Consider the following 27,202-nt stretch of genomic DNA (forward strand, 5'->3'; position numbering starts at 1 on the left):
CAAGAAGATTACATGATAAAGCTGTTCAAATTCTAAGGAAACATCATTTCCAAATTCAAATTCTCTACTTCGTAATATATACTATCATTCAGAGGTAAAGGAGAATACAGTCATGCTCAAGCATGTGATATCCCAAAAGATTGTCCTCCTCTCCTCCTTTCTTATAAATAATATGTTCTCAGGAGCCGGATAGATTGCGTAGTGGTAGGGCATTTGCCTTGCAAGCGGCCAACCCAGGATGGACCAGATTCGATTCCCGGCATCCCATATAGTCCCATGAGCCTGCCAGGAGTAACCCCTAAGCATTGTAGCAGGACAGCCCCTGAAGAGGTTGACTGATGGAGGGATGGAGAATGAGGCCCTTTTCTTCCAGCTCGTAGCACGTGTCTGCCACCCTGTCTAGCCCACGGTTCTGAGGTGAAACGGCGGGTAAACAGCTCACAGACAATCAGGCTCGTGGAAATATTTGCTTTATTCGGATGGACAAAACTGAAGTCCAAAGACTCCGATTCAGTTCCAGCCAGCAAAAGCCTCTCGCCTTCCACAGGCCCTTGCTCTTATAGTCCAGAGTCAGGTCCCACCCAATGGTGGGATCAGATACCAACCAATGGTGGAAGCAGAATCAGGTCCTACCCTAGGGTGGGGGCAGAATGCCAGGTCACACCCTAGGGTAGGGCACAATCACCTAATCAGATTAGGGTGAGCAACATAGTAATCCCCCAAAATATTTACATACACAACAATTCCCCCTTTTGTTTTTAGTAAACAAACAATATTGTCTACAATTATTAAAAGAAAAATTAGTCAATAATAAAAGAGCGGCTGTTTGCATAAGCGCATCACAGGAAAATGTAAAGAAAAACTTCTAACCTAAGCACAGGGTGTCTAAAACCAGAAACATGTATCAAGGAATCAACTACAAGCTCCTGAGAAGATAAATCTAAGACGTACATAGATCTTTCGAAGAGACACCAGAAAGGTTGTGTAGCAGGCAAGAAGAAGCACCTTTTCTTTATTTGTTGTTGTTGTAGGTGGTGGTGGTGGTCGTTTTTGGGTCACACCTGGCAGTGCTCAGGAGTTACTCCTGACTCCACGTTCAGAAATCGCTCCTGGCAGATACCGGCATTTGAACCAATGACCTCCTGCATGAAAGGCCAACGCCTCGCCTCCATGCTATCTCTCCAGCTCCATTTTCATTCAAGTTCAGGTAGACCAGAAAGCCCATCTTTGAGGGCATTGAACTAGGCCTTTATTTCGGAAGAAGTGGCACATACACCCTCTGCACAGTGGGGAGCCACTGCAATGATGATCAATAGGTATCTGAACTTAGTCCAAGTTCTTAATCCGGTCTGAAGTCCATAAGATGTCTGAAATTGATGTCGACTATTTATAGATGGGAGCTTAAGTCACAAACCAAAACAAAATGTTTAAGGCAGAGACCTTCCCTGTGTAAATAAACAACTTGAGGGCCCATCCAAAATGGATGGAACCTTCTATAAACCTAGTATTTTGCCTATGATGCGCCCAGCAAAAAACCCTGAGAACAGACAAAAATATCATTTGGGAAATTATAGACAATAATATATAACTCACAAACCTAAAGTCAAGAAAGCAAAACATTAATGTAATACAACATCGATTCCTAATATTAAAAACTAAAATAGAAAAACATTAATTACGATAGTCAAAAGAAGTGTAGTACCAAATATAACTTCAAAGGATTACAGTTATAGGAAAAACAACAGATGAAATTTCTACAGAGTTCAATACCAATCTGTAAATATGAGGGGTCTGGAACTCCAAAAAGACCGGCAGAAGACACTTGATGGGTCTGGAAAAGCGGGTTGAAGCCTTGTACAGGAGATAACATCAAGCTGAATAAAGAAGGAAGGCCAGTACAGTCATCCATGTGTTGGGGCATCCCCAAGCGTTACATCATTACATCATAAGTTGGTTGGGCTTCTGTATTTCCTTTGGGATCGGTGCAATCTTGGGGTAGCCATTGTAGAAACGGTCAACAATAGCATTGTGTATGTGGATGGAAAACCAGAAATTCAGATAGCACAGTTTAACTGGGATCCAGAGACCGTGGGTCTTGTCCATGGATCTTTTCTCTGGGGTTACATTGTGACACAAATTCCAGGTGGCTTCATTTCCAACAAGTTTGCAGCATATATGGTGTAAAACTCCAACAGTCACGGATTTCTTCTTCCAGCCGAGATCAGGAAGCTTGTAGTTGTGGGTGAAGGAGATGGGTTGCACATGTGAAATCCTGAAAATTAAAATGTTAAGGACTAGGAAGAGAGAAGGAAGGATAAGGAAGACTAATTTGGGGAAGATAAAGTTAGGAAAAAGGAAACTATATACAAAATATGCAGAACAGACAGACACTAAACAAGACATACATACACAGACTTCACAAAAAATATGGCCATAACACTCACTCATACTAAAAAATATTTGTTGGAAAGGATCCAAAATAGAGCAAAAGAAAAGAGAATTCAGCTGAATCAATTAAAAGCTCCTTAAAATGTAATAGCCGGCAATTGTTTAGATAAATCATTTCAAATTCACAAAAAAAAATTTTTTTTTTATGGTTTTGCCTAGCAGATCTGAAAGAGAATTTCATGCATAATACAAACATGGACAGCTCTACTATACGTGTATATCAGTATATATACAAAGTTATTGTATAACAGTAACTTTATGATAATCAATCATAGGCAAGAAGCACTGTGAAGAAAGTCCACCTAAAATTATCATTATGTAAGCGTCTTAAAACCTAAATTGAGGGAAATAAAGCAATGATGTTAAAATAAAAAGAGTGAAAGTCGTTAAATGAGTATACCTAGAAAGAAAAACAACATTAATATGATGAGAAATTTCTCTTTCAGGTGAACCTTGACTAAATTAATTTGTAAAATTTCATGATTAACTGAGACCTAGAGCAATAATGAAATTAAGACATAAATCCATCCTACAAGGAAACACATTGGGGATTCATGATTTTCAATCTATATTCATTGATCATGCCTGTGGAAAGAATCCTAGAGCATTAATAGCAACTGATAAGGAAGTAAAATGATTATCTGGTGTTCATTGTAGATCTCTAAGAAGTATAAAACAGGATGTATGCTGCTGTGGATTTCACCAATGTATTAGGGACTTTTTTGATCTTCTTGTCATCAAAATTGATCCAGTGTTGTTTTGCAGCAATTTTACAGTATGAAGTACAGTGTCCATAGTGAACTTTACCATAATGGTTTGACACCGATGATAAGTTGTATTTCTTAATCTTGCTTTTATTCTCTGAAGTGAATTCCTCTAAATTGAGGTCTTCTAAAGGAAAATCTACATAAGTATGCAATTTTTTTATTTGTTTGCCATCAAAAGCAAAACGTTTCAAGTGTATTATAAGTACTGGTGGCAGTTTCCATAAGTACGTTTTCTTTGAAAAATCCCTTCTATTTTTGCAACTGTTGCACAGAACTTTGTTGTCATTTCTTAATTCTTCTTCTTTAAAAAATTCAGAGAGGCATTCCTGTAATGTACATTTATCTGTAGATGTAACAGCCAAAGACAAATGAACAAATGTCTCATAAACCTCAGACTTTTGGTGGCAAGTGAGACACTGGAGTATAGATTTGAATTGTCCTTGAAAGAGATCATAAATAATAGATTTATGAGCCTTTTGGTGTTCTGGACTAAATTGTTCATAATTTTCATTTCCCATGAGATGTGTAGTTTTGTCTGTCATTAGATTTACAGTAAGCAAGTCCTGATGTAATCCCTCTATTAGGAACATCAGTAGTTCGTGAGGATCCTGCTGATTGTGTCCAGCAAACTGGTCATTAAGTAAACCAATTGTTACTTTGAAGCTTTCAGGGTTAATATATCTATGAAATCCATTTCCCATGGTTTTGATTAGCCGACCAAATTCTTCGGCTAATTTACCTTCATGCCCCATCGGATTTTTCTTGTTAATATCCTTTTTATAATGATCTTTATAAAAATACTGAGTTAAGTCTGAAATATTATACAAGCATTGCAATATTGAGTTCATGTAGCAAGAGTTTCCTATATTTTGGAGCCCAGTTAAGACCGGTTCCTGTCTTTCCTTTTGCATCTCGGAGTGTAAGGGTTTATCACTACCATCAGTCTCACTCATTGTATGGTGTGTGACAGCTAAATCGTTCCCTGCCCCAGAGACCTTAGTAATATTACTGCTGTTAGTGTCTGAAGTATTCTGTTTTTTCTCTGAAGGGGAGTTTGTAGTCTGAACCTGATCATTTGTGCTAGCCCGATTTCTAACAAGACGTAATGGAACCCAAAATTTCTTGGGAGGGTCATCATTTATAGAAACATAGGCATAACCCCTTCCTCTTAGGAGAAGATAGCCAGCTATCCATTTTTCATCCTCCTTGATCCAAATAGGTTTATGGGTTGTTTCTTGTCTCTGAATATCTTCTTTAAAATGTCTTTCCGCTGCAGTGTAGCTTTCCCCTTGGGGTAAGTTAAAGTAATTTAGTGTGATAAGAGTCAAAGACAGCAAATCCGTTGGTGGTAAACCTCTTTTTCTATTTTTTTGCAATTGAGTTTTTAAGGTTCTGTGAGTCCTTTCTACAATGGCCTGTCCCCTACAATTGTAAGGAATTCCTCTGAGATGTCTTATCTGCCATTCCTTACAAAAAAATTCAAAAGTTTTGCTAACATAGGCTGGCCCATTATCAGTTTTTATAGAATATGGAATACCCATCACAGAGAAACATTGTAAAAGAAAACTACAAGCAGCCTTAGATTTTTGAGAAGACATGGGAATTGCCCACATAAACCGAGAATAAGTGTCCACCACAACATGAAGATAAGGTTTCCTTGGAAATAAATCTGTTTGAGTTATATCCATTTGCCAAAGTTCGTTAGACTGTAAGCCTCTTGGGTTTGCTCCTGCTATGTGAGTCTTTTTTGTTAACGGTGCACATACGTTGCAGTTTTCTACGATTTCTCTAGCTTGCCTCCATGGAATTTGGTAATTCACATGTAAACGGCGAGCATTTGTGTGTAGGGCTGAATGTTCCTCTATAGGTGATTTAAATATAGGCATTGCTAGCAAGTCAGCAGTTTTATTTCCTTGAGCCATAGGTCCTGGAAGACCTGAGTGGGCTCTAATATGTGTGATGAAGATGGGCTCAGTTCGTTTTTGAAGAAGCTGCTGTAATTGTTTAAGTAAGTCCTGTATGATCGGGTTATTAGCATTAAGGGATGCAGTGGCTATCACATGACATAAATTTACCACATACAAAGAATCAGAAACTATATTCATGGCTTCAGATACATTTTCTAATAGGTAAATTAACGTTGCTAATTCAACTTTCTGTGCAGATTTATATTTGGTATCTATGGTCATATTAATGTTGTCTCCAGTTATTCCTCCTTTTCCATTTTGGGATCCATCAATGTAAAAAACCTTGGCATTGGGAATAGGGGAATCCCGAACAATTGAAGAAATAACAAACTGAGTTTTCTTTAAAAAGTCCCAAATTTTTCCTGCTGGATAATGGGAGGATATTTCTCCTGTGAAATCTGAGAGGGCCCTTTGTAGAGATTCATTAATTGGCAATATTGACTCAATTTCCTTTTTTGGTACTGGCAAAACTATTATATCTGGATCAAAACCTAGTAAAGATATAGATCTGAGTCTTGCCTTGATAATAATCTCTGAAATCAGTTGCAAGTAGGGGACTACTGAGCGAGGTTGTTTGTTATGTAAATACACCCATTCCAAAGGTCCTGACTGTTGCATCAAGGCCCCTGTGGGGGTTTCTATAGTAGGGAAGATTAACAGTAATACCTTTTCTCCTGGGATGAATCTTGAGAGAAACGATTTTTGTAATCTGCTCAAGAAGATGTCCAATTCATTTTTTGCAGCTGTTGTTAAATTTCTCGGGCTATCTAAAGCAGGATCACCCTCCAACGTTTTAAACAGATTAGATAACTCTGCATTTGGGATTCCTAGTGCAGGGCGGAGCCAATTTACGTCACCTAAAAGTCTCTGAAAATCATTAAGCGTTCTGAGGTTTTCTTTTTTGATAGAAAATTTTTGTGGACGTATAGACGTCCGGTCCAAAATAAAACCCAAATATTGATACGGTGGCATTATCTGTATTTTTTCTAAAGCTATTTTCAGTCCTGATGTTTGTAAACAGTCAGTAACATAAGAGTATAATTCCTGTAAATCTGTTTCGTTGTTCATTGTGAGCAAGATATCATCTGTATAATGAAATATCATGGCTTGAGGAAATTTTTCACGAGCAGGGCTCAAAACCTTATCTACAAAAAACTGACACATGGTTGGGGAATTCAGCATGCCTTGGGGGAGAACAGTCCATTGGAAACGTCTGCAGGGATGGGTATTATTGAGAGAAGGAACTGAGAATGCAAAACGTTTTTTATCATCTGGGTGGATAGGAATATGGTAGAAGCAGTCTTTCAGATCAATTATAATTAGTGGCCATTCCTTTGGAATAACTACAGGTGATGGTAAACCAGTCTGCAATTTGCCCATAGGTATCATGGATAAATTTATAGCTCTAAGATCCATCAAAAGTCTCCATTTACCGGATTTCTTTTTTATAGTGAATATAGGTGAATTCCATTGAGAAAAAGATGGTTCAATATGTCCTAAACTTAGCTGTTCCTCCACTAATTCTGTCAGCACCTTTAATTTATCAGTTTTAAGGGGCCACTGACCTGTCCAAATTGGTTCATCAGATTTCCATTTTATTTTTATTGGTGCTGGTGTTTTTACGGTAGTGGCCCCCACTAAAAATTTTGGGTTTTTAAATCAAAAGAAGGTTCGGACTCTTCTGGAGCTAATGGGATGTGAAATTCTGCTTTCCACTGTTTGTGTAGGTCACGGCCCCACAGGGATGGTGAAAATGGGCCCACGTGAGGTCTGATTATTGCTTTTTGATTTTCTGGGCCGTAAAATAGTATAGTCCTCGTACTCAACAGACAGGAACTCAGGCCTCCTATTCCTTCTAGGGAATACGGGATTTCCTGAAGAGGCCAATTTTCTGGCCATTCTTTATCAGAAATTACGGTAACCTGAGCACCCGTATCTATCATTCCATCAAAGGGTTTGCCTTCCAAGTGAAGTTTGATCATTGGGTGTTCATCTTTACATTTAGTAACCAGAGCCACGATTGGGTTTTGAGCAGCACCCGGATCTGTGCTTCCAAAACCTCCAATTCTAGTCTTATCTGAAGTCCCAAATTTGACATAAGGCACTATTACTATCTGGGCAATCGCTTCTCCTTTTTTAAAGGTCCATGTAACTGGTACAGTAATAACTACAATGATTTCTCCCATGGAATCTGAGTCAATGACACCAGTGATTACTGATATACCCTTTATGTTGAGGGAACTTCTGCCAAGAATCAAACCCATGGTATCTGGGGGTGGCGGGCCTACAATGCCAGTTTCTAACATGTAAGGGCATGCTCCTGGGTAAATTGTAATGTCCTCTGGGCATAATATGTCTAATCCGGCACTCCCTGAAGTAGAGTGGATTAATTCCCTTATCGTGATGAATTTTCTTGGGCTGGGCTTGGAAGGATTATTGTCTGTGAACTTTGCCCCTGATTTGGAAGGGCCTGGGGGGAGGCCCTGTGGGCGTTTCCCTGCATCTTGTATGTGTGTTCTTGGGGAGCTGAATTTATAAGGAGACGACAATTTCTTTTGATATGTCCCTGTTTTCCACAATGGTAGCAGGCGATTTGCCTCCTGGGGACTGTGTTGAAACCTCTACTTAGGTTATTATTAATGAGGTTTCTGGATCTGCAATCTTTCGCCCAGTGGCGACCCCTTTTGCATTTTGGGCAAAGACCTGGTTTCCGGAAAGTGTTCTGTCCCCGAGGGGAGTAAGACATTGTTCCCTTGGTAACTGGGAAGGTTTGTACTGAGTCTGAGTGGGGTGGGGGTTGGGGTTCCACATAGACATTCCGGCAGGCATAAAGGTAATCATTCAGATCTGACTTTTCATTTAATGTATTCAATACTAATCTACAGGCTAAATTTGCATTATGATAGGCCACAGATTTTACTAGGAAGTTTCTAATCTCCTCATCTTCCACCTGTAACTTCAGAGCATCTTTAATCTTACCTACAAACTCTGCAAATGACTCATAAGGGCCTTGGGTAATTTTTAAAAAGTTTCCTCTACCAATGCTGTTAGAATCAATTTTTTCCCATGCTGACAATGCAATCTCCCTGATTAAATTTAAGATTTCCTTAGGTAAAGCTGCTTGTGTCTGAATATTTGCAAATTGATTTTCTGCCATCAATAATTCATACGATAGAGTAACACCTGCCACTTGCTTTTTCATACCATCCGGACTATATAATTTAGCTTTTACGCCTTCTGAATAGTACATTTCCCATTCAGTTCGCTGTTTAGACGACAGGCATATTTCAGCGATTCTTTTAAAATCATACAAAGTCCAAGATGAGTTATGACTCCAAAGTCTTAATAACTCCACACTGTATGGCGATTTTGGCCCATTTTCTTTACATGATCTTTTAAACCGATCTAATTCTTCCATCTGATAGGGTACATAGTTAGAAACATTTACCCCGTCTATAGGGGATAAAGCCTGATTAGCAAAATTACTCTGAATAGAGCTCTGAGACTGAGCATGTGGTTCATTTTTTGAATCTGCTCTGCTCTGCGATTCAATTTTGTGACTAGAAGGAGGCATACTTCGTGGAGTTAGCACTGGAGGTAGATCATTATCTGAGTCACTACTGTCAAGCAATTCACTAGAATCAGGCTTAACATTCTGAGTTGTTTTTCTTCCAGCAAAAATTTCTATATTGTTGATGGTGGGGCTGGATTCGTCAGCCTGCACCTTGGTCTGAGTTTTCGTCAGATAAATTTCATTATTATCTATACTGGTTTTAGCCTCACCATTTCTACACTTTCTATTTCCTAAATAGAAATAACAGCAAATAACTATGCTCATAATAATAACGTTAGTCAACACAGAAATTCCACAAACTATGATGGCTAGAGACACTACACTTTTCATTTGAAATATAGACCACAACCATCCAACTGCAGTGATTGTCCTTAGATCAAAACCAATTAGTTTTAAACAAAATGGAATGATCCACTTGTATACTAGAGCACCAATGCGTAAGACTAAGGGTGGTAAAATCCACATGACTAACCACAGAAACCATTTGATGGTCAGCATAGGAAATTTCCAATGAAATATTTCTTTTTTTTTTTTTTATTATCTTTTTTACATTCTTGCCCTCATGTTCAAACTGGTCTTTTTAAAGATTCTGCTCTTGCTCTTTCTGGTAAGTAGCATTTTTGTTTTGTTTTGGGACTATTTGCTATCTTTCTAACCTAGGGATATATATATATATATAATATATAAAATATATAAATATATATATAAATATATATATATATATATATACTTACATTTTCACAATGTTAGTTATATAGTATATTATACCTTCCTTCATATATATATATATGTTATATAAATATTATATATATTATATATGTTATATATAATATATTATATATATTGTTTCTAGGCCACACTCAGCAATACTCAGGGGTTGGTTACTCTTGACTCTGTGTTCAGAAATTACTCCTGACAGAGTCTCGAGACCATATGGATTTCAGGGATTGAACCCAGGTTGGCTACATGCAAGGCAAATATCCTATACAATGTGTTATCTCTCCAGTCCCTTTCCTTTATATTTTTTTTAATTTTTTTTTATTTAAACACCTTGATTACATACATGATTGTGTTTGGGTTTCAGTCATAAAAGGAACACCACCCATCACCAGTGCAACATTCCCATCACCCAAGTCCCAAATCTCCCTCCTCCCCACCCAACCCCCGCCTGTACCCTAAACAGGCTCAACATTTCCCTCATACATTCTCAATATTAGGACAGTTCAAAATGTAGTTATTTCTCTAACTAAACTCATCACTCTTTGTGGTGAGCTTCCTGAGGTGAGCTGGAACTTCCAGCTCTTTTCTCTTTTGTGTCTGAAAATTATTATTACAAGGGTGTCTTTCATTTTTCTTAAAACCCATAGATGAGTGAGACCATTCTGCGTTTTTCTCTCTCTCTCTGACTTATTTCACTCAGCATAATAGATTCCATGTACATCCATGTATAGGAAAATTTCATGACTTCATCTCTCCTGACAGCTGCATAATATTCCATTGTGTATATGTACCACAGTTTCTTTAGCCATTCGTCTGTTGAAGGGCATCTTGGTTGTTTCCAGAGTCTTGCTATGGTAAATAGAGCTGCAATGAATATAGGTGTAAGGAAGGGGTTTTTGTATTGTATTTTTGTGTTCCTAGGGTATATTCCTAGGAGTGGTATAGCTGGATCGTATGGGAGCTCGATTTCCAGTTTTTGGAGGAATCTCCATATCGCTTTCCATAAAGGTTGAACTAGACAGCATTCCCACCAGCAGTGGATAAGAGTTCCTTTCTCTCCACATCCCCGCCAACACTGTTTATTCTCATTCTTTGTGATGTGTGCCATTCTCTGGGGTGTGAGGTGGTATCTCATCGTTGTTTTGATTTGCATCTCCCTGATGATTAGTGATGTGGAACATTTTTTCATGTGTCTTTTGGCCATTTGTATTTCTTCTTTGTCAAAGTGTCTGTTCATTTCTTCTCCCCATTTTTTGATGGGGTTAGATGTTTTTTTCTTGTAAAGTTCTGTCAGTGCCTTGTATATTTTGGAGATTAGCCCCTTATCTGATGGGTATTGGGTGAATAGTTTCTCCCACTCAGTGGGTGGCTCTTGTATCCTGGGCACTATTTCCTTTGAGGTGCAGAAGCTTCTCAGCTTAATATATTCCCATCTGTTAATCTCTGCTTTCACTTGCTTGGAGAGTGCAGTTCCTCCTTGAAGATGCCTGTAATGTCCTGTAGTGTTTTGCCTATGTGCTGTTCTATATATCTTATGGTTTTGGGGCTGATATCGAGGTCTTTAATCCATTTGGATTTTACCTTTGTACATGATGTTAGCTGGGGGTCTAAGTTTAATTTTTTGCAAGTGGCTATCCAATTGTGCCAACACCACTTGTTGAAGAGGCTTTCCCTGCTCCATTTAGGATTTCCTGCTCCTTTATCAAAAATTAGATGGTTGTATCTCTGGGGAACATTTTCTAGTATTCAAGCCTATTCCACTGATCTGAGGACCTATCCTTATTCCAATACCATGCTGTTTTGATAACTGTTGCTTTGTAGTACAGTTTAAAGCTGGGAAAAGTAATTCCTCCCATATTCTTTTTCCCAATGATTGCTTTAGCTATTCGAGGGTGTTTATTGTTCCAAATGAATTTCAAAAGTGTCTGATCCACTTCTTTGAAGAATGTCATGGGTATCTTTAGAGGGATGGCATTAAATCTGTATAATGCCTTGGGGGTATTGCCATTTTGATGATGTTAATCCTGCCAATCCATGAGCAGGGTATGTGTTTCCATTTCCGTGTATCCTCTCTTATTTCTTGGAGCAGAGTTTTATAGTTTTCTTTGTATAGGTCCTTCACATATTTAGTCAAGTTGATTCCAAGATATTTGAGTTTGTGTGGTACTATTGTGAATGGGGTTGTTTTCTTAATGTCCATTTCATCCTTATTACTATTGGTATATAGAAAGGCCATTGATTTTTGTGTGTTAATTTTGTAGCCTGCCACCTTGCTATATGAGTCTATTGTTTCTAGAAGCTTTTTGATAGAGTCTTTAGGGTTTTCTAAGTAGAGTATCATGTCATCTGCAAACAGTGAGAGCTTGACTTCTTCCTTTCCTATCTGGATTCCCTTGATATCCTTTTCTTGCCTAATCGCTATAGCAAGTACTTCCAGTCCTATGTTGAATAGGAGTGGTGAGAAAGAACAGCCTTGTCTTGTGCCAGAATTTAGAGGGAAGGCTTTCAGTTTTTCTCCATTGAGGATAATATTTGCCACTGGCTTGTGGTAGATGGCCTTCACTATATTGAGAAAGGTTCCCTCCATTCCCATCTTGCTGAGAGTTTTGATCAAGAATGGGTGTTGGACCTTATCAAATGCTTTCTCTGCATCTATTGATATGATCATGTGGTTTTTATTTTTCTTGTTATTAATGTTGTGTATTATGTTGATAGATTTACGGATGTTAAACCAGCCTTGCATTCCTGGGATGAAACCTACTTGATCGTAGTGGATGATCTTCTTAACGAGGCATTGAATCCTATTTGCCAGGATTTTGTTGAGGATCTTTGCATCTGCATTCATCAGTGATATTGGTCTGTAATTTTCTTTTTTGGTAGCGTCTCTGTCTGGTTTAGGTATCAAGGTGATGTTGGCTTCATAAAAGCTATTTGGAAGTGTTTCTGTTTGTTCAATTTCATGAAAGAGTCTTGCCAAGATTGGCAGTAATTCCTCTTGGAAAGTTTGATAGAATTCATTAGTGAATCCATCTGGACCTGGGCTTTTGTTTTTCGGCAGACATTTGATTAGTGTTTTAATTTCATCAATGGTGATGGGGGTGTTTAGATATGCTACATCCTCTTCCTTCAACCGTGGAAGATTATAAGAGTCCAAGAATTTATCCATTTCTTCCAGGTTCTCATTTTTAGTGGCGTAGAGTTTTTCAAAGTAGTTTCTGATTACCCTTTGAATCTCTGTCATATCAGTAGTGATCTCTCCTTTTTCATTCCTGATACGAGTTATCAAGTTTCTCTCTCTCTCTTTCTTTGTTAGGTTTGCCAGTGGTCTATCAATCTTGTTTATTTTTTCAAAGAACCAACTTCTGCTTTCGTTGATCTTTCGGATTGTTTTTTGAGTTTCCACTTCGTTGATTTCTGCTCTCAGCTTTGTTATTTCCTTCTGTCTTCCTATTCTTGGGTCCTTTTGTTGAGCATTTTCTAGTTCTATTAGCTGTGTCATTAAGCTACTCAGGTAAGCTCCTTCTTCCTTCCTGATGTGTGCTTGCAAAGCTATAAATTTTCCTCTCAGTACTGCTTTTGCTGTGTCCCATAAGTTCTGAGAGTTTGTGTCTTTATTGTCATTTGTTTCCAGGAACCTTTTTATTTCCTCCTTGATTTCATCTCGGACCCACTGGTTATTGAGCATGAGGCTGTTTAACTTCCAGGTGTTAAAGTGTTTCTTCTGAGTCCCTTTGGAGTTCACAAATAATTTCAGAGCCTTGTGGTCAGCGAAGGTAGCCTGTAAAATTTCTATCCTCTTGATCTTATGGAGGTATGTTTTATGTGCCAGCATGTAGTCTATCCTGGAGAATGTCCCATGTACATTGGAGAAGAATGTGTATCCAGGTTTCTGGGGATGGAGTGTCCTATATATATCCACTAGGCCTCTTTCTTCCATTTCTCTCCTCAGGTCTAGTATATTCTTGTTGGGTTTCAGTCTGGTTGACCTGTCCAGTGTTGACAAAGCCGTGTTAAGGTCCCCCACAATTATTGCGTTGTTGTTGATATTATTTTTCAGATTTGTCAACAGTTGTATTAAATATTTTGCTGGCCCCTCATTCGGTGCATATATGTTTAGGAGAGTGAATTCTTCCTGCTCTACGTACCCCTTGATTAATATAAAATGTCCGTCTTTGTCCCTTACAACCTTCCTGAGTATAAAGTTTGCATTATCTGATATTAGTATGGCCACTCCAGCTTTTTTATGGGTGTTGTTTGCTTGGATAACTTTTCTCCAGCCTTTTATTTTGAGTCTATGTTTGTTCTGACTATTCAGGTGCGTTTCTTGTAGGCAGCAGAAGGTTGGATTGAGTTTTTTGATCCATTTAGCCACTCTGTGTCTCTTAACTGTTGCATTTAGTCCATTGACGTTGAGAGAAAGAATTGTCCTGGGATTTAACGCCATCTTTATTTCAAAATTTGGTGTGTCTTTTGGGTAGTCTTGTCTTAGATTAGGTCTTTCAGTTTTTCTCTTAAGACTGGTTTTGTGTCTGTGAAGTTTCTGAGCTGTTTTTTGTCTGTGAAACCATGTATTCTTCCATCAAACCGGAAAGTGAGTTTTGCTGGGTATAGTATTCTGGGTGAAGCATTCATTTCATTCAGTCTTGTCACAATATCCCACCACTGCTTTCTGGCATTGAGCGTTTCTGGTGACAGGTCTGCTGTAAATCTCAGGGAAGCTTGCTTGAACATGATTTCCCCTTTTGATCTTGCTGTTTTCAGAATTCTGTCTCTATCTGTGGGATTTGTCATTGTGACTAGGATGTGTCTTGGGGTGGTTTTTCTGGGGTCTCTTTTGGTTGGTACTCTTCGGGTATGCAGGATTTGATCACATATATTCTTTAGCTCTGGAAGTTTCTCTTTAATGATGTTCTTGACCATTGATTCTTCCTGGAAATTTTCTTCCTGGGTCTCTGGGACTCCAATGATTCTTAAGTTGTTTCTGTTGATCTTATCATAGACTTCTATTTTCGTCTGTTCCCATTCTTTGACTAATTTTTCCATTGTCTGCTCATTTGCTTTAAGTTTTTTGTCCAATCTCTCCTGCTGTATGGAATTGTTATGTATCTCATCTTCCACAGCACCAAGTCTATTCTCAGCTTCTGATACCCTGTCCCAGAGCTTATCCATTTTGTCATTCACTTCGTTTACTGACTTTTTCAGTCCTGTTAGTTGACATGTTATTTCAGTTTGGAGTTTTGTCATTTCTGCCTTCATATTTTCTTGGTTCTTATTAGTGTTCTGTTCAACTCGATCCATGGTTTCTTGGAGTCTGTTGAGCACCTTCCATATTGCTAGTCTAAAGTCCTTATCTGAGAGGTTGATTAGTTGTTCAGTCATTATCTGGTCCTCAGAATTGTCATCTTCATTCTCTATGTCTGATGCTGGCCTGTGTTGTTTCCCCATTGTCACACTTGTATTGTGGGTTTTTCTACGTGTTGTGGTGGTATTCATTGTCTATATGATGTAGGCAGCACACTCCTCTGGCTCCTCCCTTTCTGGATGGGCTGACTTGCCTCTAAGGGAGGGGAGTCCTCCGTGGATGAAGCCTCACACTGGGTCAAATCTTAGGCCCGAGCATGCAACAGAGAAGACAGTCCAGAGAGAAATGTTTGCTTCTGTGATATAGCGCCGTTCTTAGTGTGATTTTTCCTTCTTGTTGCAATGGCTACGCGGCCGTGCTCCTCTGAGCCTCTTTTTGCCCCACTCGCAAGAGTTTCACGCAAGAGGACAGTAGACAGACATAGACAGGTCACACTCACAGTCTTTCACAGCTGAGCCCCACTGGGCCGGTGTACTTTTGCGGATTTTCCCCGCCTGGTGTCACACACAGGGAGCCAGCTTTTGCAAAGGTTAGCCGGTTTTTATGCTCTGAAGTCCCTCCCTGAAAATGGCGTCTGGGCGAGCGAGGTTTCTGGAGGCTCTTTTTGCCCCACTCGCAAGAGTTTCACGCAAGAGGACAGTAGACAGACATAGACAGGTCACACTCACAGTCTTTCACAGCTGAGCCCCACTGGGCCGATGTACTTTCGCGGATTTTCCCCGCCTGGTGTCACACACAGGGAGCCAGCTTTTGCAAAGGTTAGCCGGTTTTTATGCTCTGAAGTCCCTCCCTGAAAATGGCGTCTGGGCGAGCGAGGTTTCTGGAGGCTCTTTTTGCCCCACTCGCAAGAGTTTCACGCAAGAGGACAGTAGACAGACATAGACAGGTCACACTCACAGTCTTTCACAGCTGAGCCCCACTGGGCCGATGTACTTTCGCGGATTTTCCCCGCCTGGTGTCACACACAGGGAGCCAGCTTTTGCAAAGGTTAGCCGGTTTTTATGCTCTGAAGTCCCTCCCTGAAAATGGCGTCTGGGCGAGCGAGGTTTCTGGAGGCTCTTTTTGCCCCACTCGCAAGAGTTTCACGCAAGAGGACAGTAGACAGACATAGACAGGTCACACTCACAGTCTTTCACAGCTGAGCCCCACTGGGCCGATGTACTTTCGCGGATTTTCCCCGCCTGGTGTCACACACAGGGAGCCAGCTTTTGCCACGTCTCTCCCTTTATCAGAACAACTTCATATTGAATAAGACAAGATGCCTTCAATCTTAAACCAGGTGCAGCTCGACCGGCTGCGGCCAATCCTGCGGCGCCCAGGAAAAGGGGCTCCTGTGAAGAAGGGGGGGGGTCTTCTCCAGGGTCCATGAGGTAAATCGAGGCAGCGGCGGGTTGTCCCAGGTCACTTTCCCCAAGGCACTCCCCGGCGCTCACAGCGCGATGTACAGGCGCACGGTCCCCTCTGGGCTGCACGACTGGTCCCCGCACCAGCAGCTTCGCGCGCAAAGGGGGCGATGTGCGCGGAGGTAGAAAGTTGGGGGGCACAGCCTGCCCCGCTCCGGAGCTGCCGCGGAAAGCCCAATGAAATATTTCACTTACAGTTCTGAGGGTCCAGGGTTCAGGTCCCTGTCCGGGCGCCATTATGTATCAGGACAGCCCCTGAAGAGGTTGACTGATGGAGGGATGGAGAATGAGGCCCTTTTCTTCCAGCTCGTAGCACGTGTCTGCCACCCTGTCTAGCCCACGGTTCTGAGGTGAAACGGCGGGTAAACAGCTCACAGACAATCAGGCTCGTGGAAATATTTGCTTTATTCGGATGGACAAAACTGAAGTCCAAAGACTCCGATTCAGTTCCAGCCAGCAAAAGCCTCTCGCCTTCCACAGGCCCTTGCTCTTATAGTCCAGAGTCAGGTCCCACCCAATGGTGGGATCAGATACCAACCAATGGTGGAAGCAGAATCAGGTCCTACCCTAGGGTGGGGGCAGAATGCCAGGTCACACCCTAGGGTAGGGCACAATCACCTAATCAGATTAGGGTGAGCAACATAGTAATCCCCCAAAATATTTACATACACAACAAGCATAAAGTCAGGAGTAACTCCTGAGCATCCTGGGTGTAGCCCCAAAGTCAAAATTAGAAAAAAGTAAAACTTCAATCTAGCTATATTGAGAAGGGAAGAAAGGACATGAGTGTGTTGGGAATTTAGGTTGTAAGAGAGCTAACCCCTTCCGTATACACTGGGAAATCAGCAGACAATTATTAAAACCTTAAAATCAAGAAATAACAGTAAGAGCGTGTAATTTTAGAAAATCAGAGACTTGGTCCAGAAGAAACAGCTAAAATATATATCTCTAGAAAGAAAAAAATTGAAGCCAGGACAGAAAACTTTTCTGTAACAGTACTATTTGGTATTTAAGCATATTTCGGATATTACTTTGATAAAAATAAATTAGTGTAAAAATAGAGTACATGACGGTTTATTTTTAGCACTGCCATTTTATTTATTTAAAACTATTTTTCGGCCGGAGAGATAGCCTGGAGGTAAGGCGTTTGCTTTGCATGCAGAAGGTCAGTGGTTCAAATCCCGGCATCCCATATGGTCCCCCCTGAGCTTGCCAGGAGTAACCCCTGAGCGCTGCAGGGTGTGACTCAAAAAATAAATAAATAAACAAATAAATAAATAAATAATAAAACAAAAATAAAACTTTTTTCCTTTTGACTTCTGGTCTAATTTTGGAATCTCAAAACTTTTTATTATCTGCAAATTTATAGTATTTTCATCTCATATTTCAGCCCACACAGAGGATAGAATATACCAGAGTATGTTCATTTCTGTTTTTTATTTAAGCATTGAGAAAGCTGTGGAATTTATCCTAATTCTTTCAAATGCTGGGGTCTGGGAAACCTGTAAAATTTCCTTTTCACAACTGTTTGGTTCAAGAGAGATCAATCAACAGCCTTAAAGAGGCACCTAGGGTTGTGATTGGGAAGAAATTAGGACTGTTAGACTAGAGAGGAGACACTGGAGGCATGACTTCATCATTTTCATGTTTACAAAAGATGGTTTCCAGCTGTTCTGAATTCACTAAGGAAAAGCAAGGCCATGAATTCAAATTAAAGTCTAAGGAATTTAGGTAGGAGACATGAATTTCCTAACCCTGAAGGGAATTGCTCAGGATTGTTAAAGAGGCAATTTCCATTTTACAGCTTCTTCAAGGTGCTTTGAACCTCACCTCATGATAATTTTGCAAATGAGCTGAGGAGCAGCTTTGCACTGGAGCCCTTCGACCCTGTGGAACCCAGTCATGGTCCAGCAACCTCAGCACAAAATTAATTTTCCAAGCTGTTTCAAAAAAGTTCTTAAAGAGAGGCCAAAGTGGGGCCAGAAAGATAGCATGGAGGTAAGGCATTTGCCTTGCATGCAAAAGGATAGTGGTTCGAATTCAGACATTCCATATGGTCCCTCGAGCCTGCCAGGAGGAACCCCTGAGCACTGCCAGATGTGACCCCCCCCCCCAAAAAAAAACCAACAAACAAAAAAAGAGAGGCCAAAGTGATAGTACAGTAGGCAGGGCTCTTGCCTTGCACATGACCAATTTCGATTCAATATCTAAAATTCGGTATCAAATCTTGTCCCCCAAGCTCCACCAGGAATGATTCCTGAGTGCAGAGCCAGATGAAACCCCTAAGTAGTGCTGAATATAGTTCAAAACTTAAAAAAAAAAAGTTCTAGGACCAGAGACATAGCACAACGGTAAAGCATTTGTCTTGCATGCAGCAGATCCAGGACAGACGGTGGTTTGAATCCTGGCATCCCCATATGGTCCCCTGTACATGCTAGGAGCAATTTCTAAGCACAAAGCCAGGAATAATCCCTGAGCACCTCTGGGTGTGAACCCAAAAACAAACCAACCAAAAAGGTTCTAAAGATGGGCTCAGGGATAGCTCAGTGGCTCAAATCATCTGAATTGCAAATGAAAACCCACTAGTTTTGTTCTGGTGCCAAACTGGATTCTGGAGTTCTGCAGTGTGTAATCCCTACACTACAGAAAAGAAAACCACAACTAACAGGATACTACTGGGACAACTAAGACATGTACCACTTCTAGAGAGAATGGGGTGTGATCTTCACAGTCAGGAGATGGGACCCCTTTATCCTAACAACTACAACAGAAAGAGGGGGATTTAAAAATTAAAGTTTAAAGGATGGAAAGAGATTCCCAAAGTTCCAAATTTTGTCTGTGGAGGACTGTGCTTAGGTCACTGGCAGCTTTGTTCCCTCAAGCAATGCTAGGAGCTACCCCATGAGTACAGAACTGGGAATAGGCACCTGCCCCCTAATATTGGCAGGTGTTGCCCCCTAAATTCAAAATAAACTTAAAATAAATAAAATTTAAATAGAAAAGAAAGGAACCCATGTGTAATTCGGTGATGGAGCGCATGTTGAGGAGCTGGGTCTGATCCCCAGCACCACAAATGAAAGAAGTAAATCTTTAAATAAAAATATAATGTCTATGTATCTAAAATATTACTGTAAAGATATGTAATCTACTTTGGTCAAAATAAAATCATTATTAAAAATAAAATTAATTTTAACTGGGGCCGGAGAGATAGCATGGAGGTAAGGCATTTTCCTAGCATACAGAAGAATGGTGGTTCAAATCCCAGCATCCCATATGGTCCCCTGACCCTGCCAGGAGCAATTTCTGAATGTAGAGTCATGAGTGACCCCTGAGCGCTCCCAGATGTGACCCCCTCAAAAAATAATTTTAACTAAAATGAAATTAAATACAAATTTTAATTTATTTTCCATTTAAATTTTGAAATAAAAAATAAATTTTGAAAATTCTCCATGAGCTCTGGAACAGATACAACGAGAAAAATATTCTCATAGACCTGGAATTCCTTGCTCAGCCTTATGCTTTCTATCCAAGGACTATGAGTCCTTGGACATAAATGGTTCCAGTATTTAAAAGGGTGAGACCATTAAGCCCTGTTCCCAGAAGCTTAGGTTAAGATGGTGTCCTGGAACTTACTCTAGAGCCCAAAGCCAGGAACATTTATTATTATATTATCATCTCCCGTTATTTTTTTATTTTATTTTATTTATTTATTTATTTTTATTTATTTTGGGGGGGGGTTTGGGTCACACCCAGCAGTGCTCAGGGCTCCAGGCTCAGAAACTGCTCCTGGCAGGCATGGGGGGACCATATGGGGCGCGGGGATTCGAACCGATGACCTCCTGCATGAAAGGCAAACGCCTTACCTCCATGCTATCTCTCCGGCCCCTGTTATTTTTTAGGAATAGGGTCCTCCTAAGCCCAAGCAGCATTTAGGGGGCTTTGGGGCCACTCAGATATTCAATCAAGAGTTTGGTGATTCAGTGCTATTCAATTGAGAACGCAGCACTGCTTGGGTTCTGTGATGCCAAGAATCTGCCAGGGTCACCTCTGGTGATGCTCGGGAGACCGTATGATCTCAAGATACAACCTACAACCAAGCCAGGTATTTGCAGACACCAAAACATCCATCTCCCCAGCCCCTAGAACCAGGTACCTTAATCTCTCGCCAATTAAAAGAAAAAGGGAGCAGACTTGTGCCTGAATTCTGGACTCACAAATTCGCACATTCAGTCCTAGTTTTTTGTTTGTTTGGTTGGTTGTGTGTTTGTTGTTTGCTTTGGGGCCACACCCGGTGACACTCAGGGGTTACTCCTGGCTATGCGCTCAGAAATCGCTCCTGGCTTGGGGGACCATATGGGACGCCAGGGATAGAACTCAGGTCTGTTCTGGGTCAGCTGCATGCAAGGCAAATTCCCTACTGCTGCGCCACCACTCCTGCCCCCGTCCTAGTCTTTCTTTTGTGCCTTCATCCACAAATTAGGGTGGAAGGTGCTGGGCCTACGTTGGAACAGGCAGGTCCTCCCTTGAGACAGATGATTAAGCCCATCTGCTGGCTTGTTTACAAGTTCATCACTCACCAAGATGCTCCATTGCCCAACATTGCATGAGTGTGTCTGAGGCCAGTTGTCAAAAGAGGCTCTAAGTGAAAAGCTCAGCAGAGTCTCTTTCTGAAGCAGGTTTTGCTGGTTTTGAGGGTGACAGCAACACATAGAGCCAGGGGACAGGCTGATGTCACTTCTAAAATGGGAAATAAGATCCAGGAAAAAAGGTGGGAGTCTCATAGACTCGCCCATGTATTAATCTGTGTTTTTAAGGGCTTCTAGTTTTCCAGGACAGTCCTGAATGATCCAGGCCTGGATTGAAAGCTCTGGAGGAGGGCCCGGAGAGATAGCACAGCGGTGTTTGCCTTGCAAGCAGCCGATCCAGGACCAAAGGTGGTTGGTTTGAATCCCGGTGTCCCATATGGTCCCCCGTGCCTGCCAGGAGCTATTTCTGAGCAGACAGCCAGGAGTAACCCTTGCGCAACGTCGGGTGTGGCCCAAAAACAAAAACAAAAAAGCTCTGGAGGGGCTGGAGAGATAGCACAGCAGTAGGACATTTGCCTTACATGTGGCCAGCCCAGGATGAACGCAGGTTCGATTCCCGGCACCCCATATAGTCCCCTGAGCCTGCCAGGGGTGATTTCTGCGCACAGAGCCAGGAGTAACCCCTGAGCACCGCTGCGTGTGACCCCCAAAAAACAAAAACAAAAATTAAAAAATAGTGATTGCATGAACCAAATTATGGAAACTGCAGTTTCTTCCAGAGGAGCCCTGAACTGATAAAAGAATATGGTAGAGAGAAAGGAAGTTGGTCTGAAATGGTTAATCCCACTTTGGTGAAATAAAGCTGCTGCTCACCCCAATCTTCAATACCTGCAAGACCAGTCCCTTCTAGACCCCCATTCTCAGCGGCTTATGAATCATGTGTTGTCCTCACAGATGGGAAGCAGGTGTGCTGCTCATCTCTCAGATCCCCTCCAGAGAACCATAATAAGTTCTAAGGCATATAAATCTCCTAAATGGAAAAGTAAACATTCTTCCTTAAAAAAAAAAAAAAGTCAAAGGAAAAAATGTGTCAGATTTTCCTGGCCTGCCCAATGCTTCTAGTTTATCGGATCAAAATAAATTTCTATCAGCAAGAGCTTCTCTGGCATTTCGTATTTTCAGTAATATTGAGTTGAAATATGGATTTTCTGGCTTTTTTTAAATTCTTGTGAGCCATTGGAGCACAATGATTCTGCTTCTAATATTGCTTTGGGGTTCTCTTTTTTTTCCATCCGGGATGATTTGAGTCGCAGAAAATGCAGCCATGGCAAACCCTCCAACCCTTTCTGAATTCAATTCTTCTTTCTCCCTGAAAAATCTAGGCTCTTGTCAAATCCTGCCTTCCTAGTGACTTATTAGCAACCAGTGCAAGTTGCAAAATAATCCATTATCAAGATACCAAGCGCCACTTGGATTCTGTGGAGCTGCTTCTCGGAAAAGGCCTTGTGTCCGAGAACTGGCACCAGTGGGGAGTCAGAAGATCAGCTCAGGGCAGGGACAAGGGGGAGCAACCGCCTTCCAGCCTTTGTATTTATCTCTTAGATCTGGGGGAGAATGAAGGCTGTGCCCATTCTGTTCTTTTTCACTTCCCCTCACCCCCAGCCTATGAGACTGACTTGTACATTCTTGGGAGCTGCGTCATGACAAATCCTGTAAATGATTCACACTGCAGTGCCCTTTTAAAAAGTGGGGTGAAAATCAGCTGGTTTCAGGAGCCTGGAACTGTGTAGAAAGGACCAGAATGCCCTTCAATGGCAGCTGAGTTCATTGTGGGCTGCAGGCCTAAATCATGTGACTGGATCAGGATTGTCGTCACCCAGCTAAGTCTGGCAATATGTTACGTGAGCTGTGCAAACTTCTGAGATTATGACCCAATTCAACCTCCAAAAATATAAATGAATTAACAGACACCATAAAGAAGTAGAGGAGGAAAGGAATATTGCAAAGGGGGAATCCTAAATCCTCAAAAGTTAAAGAAAAAAAATTTTTGGTACTGATTAATGATTATATTGAGTGCCACCAAAAGGAACTAACTTACTCCAAAACATATGAAGTTCCGCAGAAGATATCTTTTTTTGCTTATTGTATCACTGTTTTACAAATTGTCAGCATCAATGAGTATTGAAACTAGAGAGAAGTTTTTGTTTTAAAAATAGTTTTTAAAAGTTTTTGAAGTTTTAAAAAGTAGTTTTTAAAGTTTTAAAACTTTAAAAGTTTAAAGTATTTTATAAAAAAAAAGTTTTTGGAGGGGCCAGAGAGATAGCATGAGGGTAAGGCGTTTGCCTTGCATGCAGAAGAATAGTGGTTTGAACCCTGGCATCCCATATGATCCCCTGAGCCTACCAGAAGCAATTTCTGAGCATAGAGCCAAGAGTAACCCCTGAGCACTGCCGGGTGTGATCCAAAACCCAAAAAAAAAAAAAAAAAATTGGGGGGGCCCAACTACAATAATGTTTGTAATCATGGTGCTTAAATAAAGATATATATATATACATATATATATATATATTTTGTTTGTTTGTTTGTTTGTTTGTTTTTGGGGTCACACCCGGCAGTGCTCAGGGGTTATTCCTGGCTGTCTGCTCAGAAATAGCTCCTGGCAGGCACGGGGGACCATGTGGGACACCGGGATTCGAACCAACCACCTTTGGTCCTGGATCGGCTGCTTGCAAGGCAAATGCCGCTGTGCTATCTCTCCGGGCCCTAAAGATATTATTTTTAAAAAATAGTTTCTTGGGGCTGGAGTAATAGCACAGCATTAAGACATTTGCCTTGCATGCAGACACCCAGGATGGGCCCGGGTTCGATCCTCAGCATGCCATATGGTCCCCCAAGCCTGCCAGGAGTGATTTCTGAGTGCAGAGCCAAGAGTAACCCCTGAGCACTGTTGGGTATGGCAAAAAACAAAACAAAACAAAAATAATAATTAAAAATTAGTTTCTCAAATTCTATCTCTTTTGTTGTTATTGTTTCCAGAAATAAAAATGACCCTCGCAATCACCCAGTTCTTTCCTCTCTCTCCATTCTCTGCTACTATCATCAAGGAACCGTGGTAAAAGGGTCATTTTTAATCACTGTGGTGAGGATTCCCAGGATCATTCTCTTGCACATAAACAACACTCTGAAGGAGAAGGTAAGTAACAACCTTATGCATCGTGCTGTGTGTGGTTGTAGAAAAAGTAAATCATTAGAAAACTAGACAGCATGGGGCCGAAGAGATAGCATGGAGATAGGATGTTCGCCTTGCATGCAGAAGGCTGGTGGTTCGAATTCCAGCATACCATTTGGTCCCCTGAGCCTGCCAGGAGCGATTTCTGAGTGTAAAGCCAAGAGTAATCCCTGAGCAAAACTGGGTGTGACCCAAAAACCAAATTTAACAAAAAAAAAAAAAAAAAAAAAAAAAAAACTAGACAGCCGGTCCTGGGGCAAGAATGTCACTCTGTCAGAATCCATTCAAAAACTCCTTTAGGGGGGCCGGAGAGATAGCATGGAGGTAAGGCGTTTGCCTCTCATGCAGGAGGTCATCGGTTCGAATCCCGGTGTCCCATATATGGTCCTCCCGTGCCTGCCAGGAGCAATTTCTGAGCCTGGAGCCAGGAATAACCCCTGAGCACTGCCGGGTGTGACCCAAAAACCACAAAAAAAAAAAAAAAAAAAACTCCTTTAGGTACTCGCCTTCACCTCCATTCTATTTTGCTTATGTTTATGGTTCTTTGTCAGATTTTCTCCAAGATCCTGTTGGAGATTTGTGTGAAGAAGCAGTAATGTGTTAGTTTTCCCTCTTATTGTAATGCTAAACAAATGAGAGACATTCAGGCATTCTGAACAATATTTAGAGGACATTTATCTTGCTTTTATTAAAAGAAAACATACAGCAAGAAAGACTAGTTGCTGGCTTCTGTTTAATGCACACACTGTCTTAGTTGTCTCCTAGAGGACTGAATTAGATGTGAAAGTAGGGTGTGTGAGTGTGTGTGTGTGTGTGTGTGTGTGTGTGTGTGTGTGTGTGTGTGTGTGTGAGTGAGTGAGTGCTGTACACAAGTACATTGGGAGTAAGAATTGAGCAAGCTGACCTAAATCTCAGCTCAAAGGACAGAAACTGTAAGGCTTTTGTGCCTGGAGCTTTTTCTTCTCTCTGGTTTTTATTTCCATGCACATTTGGTTATGAATGCCAGCTGAAACCAGAACACCAGGAAAACAGCTGTTCTCATGGTGTTTCTGGCCTGCCAAACAAGGGGAGGCTGGACTTGGTCCAGCTTTTCTGTTCTCACACAATCTTCGTGACTTATCCCCTTCCCTAGGCCCTGCTCAATGTTGGTATCTTAGTAAGAATTTTACAAACTTATCTGATGCCAGCCTTTTTTTGGGTCTAGGTATGTGTTCCTAGTAAAGTTGACACATGAATCCATACTGATATTTTGGACTCAGGCTTTGTTTTGTTCTCTTTGAAGATGAAATCTGAATTGTTGATGTTTTCAACGTCAAAATCCAGATGTTTTCAACGTCAGAATCCAGAGTCATATATCAACTAAGAATAACATTTCATTTAGCATAAAATGATCGAGCTTGTTGATCTGAAAATACAATCTAGTCAGTTGCCCCAATCACAGCACATTTTTTTGTATTTACCCCAATCAGAAAACTTTCCTTGTTTCCATTGAAACATTGCTTCCCTATATTTTGGTGACTCAAAGAGGGATTTTTCACCACTTGGTCAAATCTAGTTACTCTGGTTTCTGCAGTCTGAATTGGCCCTGCCATCCTAGGAAACTTAGAGAAACTGAGTTCTTAGTGTGGGAATATGTTTTATTAGTAAAAGATAATCATAAATTAATAAGCACTAGGGAAACTGACTTTTTCTTCTAGGGCTAAGCATCTTAAACTCTGGGGAAATTGCCTCCCTTAAATCTAAAGGAAAAGAGACTGCTGATGTCTTGAGGGCTGTTTATCACTTTCCAGATCCCTCAAGGTCCAAGGGGCCAAACTCCCTTTTGGTAAAGAAAGGTGGAATTGGAGAAATGTGTCCTTTCTTGTGTTGAAAAAGTGTTTTGTTGTTGTTGTTGTTGTTGTTGTTGGCTTTTTTTTTTAAAAAAAAAAAAAGGTCTTCCTCAGCAACCTTTCAACCCTGCCCAGTGTCAAAAATTTTAGCATTTCAAGTCACCCTGTGATCTTTCCTACATTAAATGGCTCATTCAGAACTGCAGCCAGGCTGAAAAGCAACCAGCTCAAGTTGCATCTGATTGAGTTAACACTGGGACAAGAAAATGTCCATATAAGGCTGAGTTATTCTTGGGGTCCTGGTAGAGGAGTATTTCAGGATTGTTCTCAGGAATTGTTTTTTAAACTTTGGACAGTGAGTAAGATGCATTTGTTCAATCACCCTCCCCAATGCCTTATTAAATTATCACTCAAGCTATATCCAAGTTCAAGTTTTATTTCAAAGGATTAATTTGCCCCTTGAATTTAGCCCTGAAAGTCTCACTGGAGGATTTTCTGCCAAAAAAGGTTCAATGTGACCCCCCCGCCCTTTTTTTTAAATGTGACACAACCATTCTCTACAATTTATTCCTTGTTTTATTGCCTCTGGGAAGTGAGTTTTCATGAATATGAACTTTAATTTGAAAGAGCAAATTTTACAATAAATGACACAGGAGCAGATGAAGTGAGAGACTAGTAGAACCAACCAGAAGGTCTAATTTATCTTTCCTAGTAAATATGGAACAGCCCATTTCCCTTTTAGCTGAGAATTACAGAGACCATAGGATTAAACCCATGAGAAAGTTAGCTCGTAGGAATAAATGTAATGATGAAAATTAGGACTTACTCTATACCCAAAGAGCAGTGGTTCCCTGGAATACAAATATAAAGTCAAAACTCTGTCTGTAGACTTTCCCTGCTTCCATCTTTCTCCTATACTGTTTCTGACTCTGTTCCTTTGGTTTTGAACTTGATCCCCACAGCACAGTGTGTGGTCGAGATACATATACAAATGCTGCTTCTGCTGTTTCGGGTGTCTTGACAAATGTCTGGGCCATCTCAACCAGGTATGTCTTTATCATGTGCCACAGGAACAAAGGGAGAAACCTAGTAGAGCTCTCACTCTCAGGTCAGAGATGAACAATGGTTTTGGAAAAGGCTGGAAAATATCTAGTCTTATCTCATTTTTTCACTGTTGTTGGCTTTATGATTTGTATGCATAGATATATCACTTCTCTACATCACTGATGTCTCTGAGGCCCTTGAATACTGACCCCTATTACTTCCTTTTGACTTCTTCATTTTTATTTCCTTGATTTCTTTCTTTCTTTTCTTTTTTTTTTTGTTTTTTGGGCCACACCCGGCATTGCTCAGGGGTTACTCCTGGCTGTCTGCTCA

The 27,202-nt window shown here is 40.8% G+C and overlaps 1 protein-coding gene across 2 annotated transcripts in view; it reads left to right on the plus strand.

Moving 5' to 3' along the window:
• Positions 1-27,202, plus strand: part of SLC44A3 (solute carrier family 44 member 3) — a 111,916-nt gene that overhangs the window by 50,838 nt on the left and 33,876 nt on the right. For both annotated transcript variants that reach the window (XM_049765765.1, XM_049765766.1), the window contains exons 10-11: positions 23,804-23,960; positions 26,788-26,871. In XM_049765765.1, the coding sequence (XP_049621722.1) occupies positions 23,804-23,960; positions 26,788-26,871 (241 nt within the window). The remainder of the gene's footprint in view (positions 1-23,803; positions 23,961-26,787; positions 26,872-27,202) is intronic.

The sequence above is a fragment of the Suncus etruscus genome, chromosome 19, assembly GCF_024139225.1.
Source record: "Suncus etruscus isolate mSunEtr1 chromosome 19, mSunEtr1.pri.cur, whole genome shotgun sequence".
NCBI lineage: Eukaryota > Metazoa > Chordata > Mammalia > Eulipotyphla > Soricidae > Suncus > Suncus etruscus.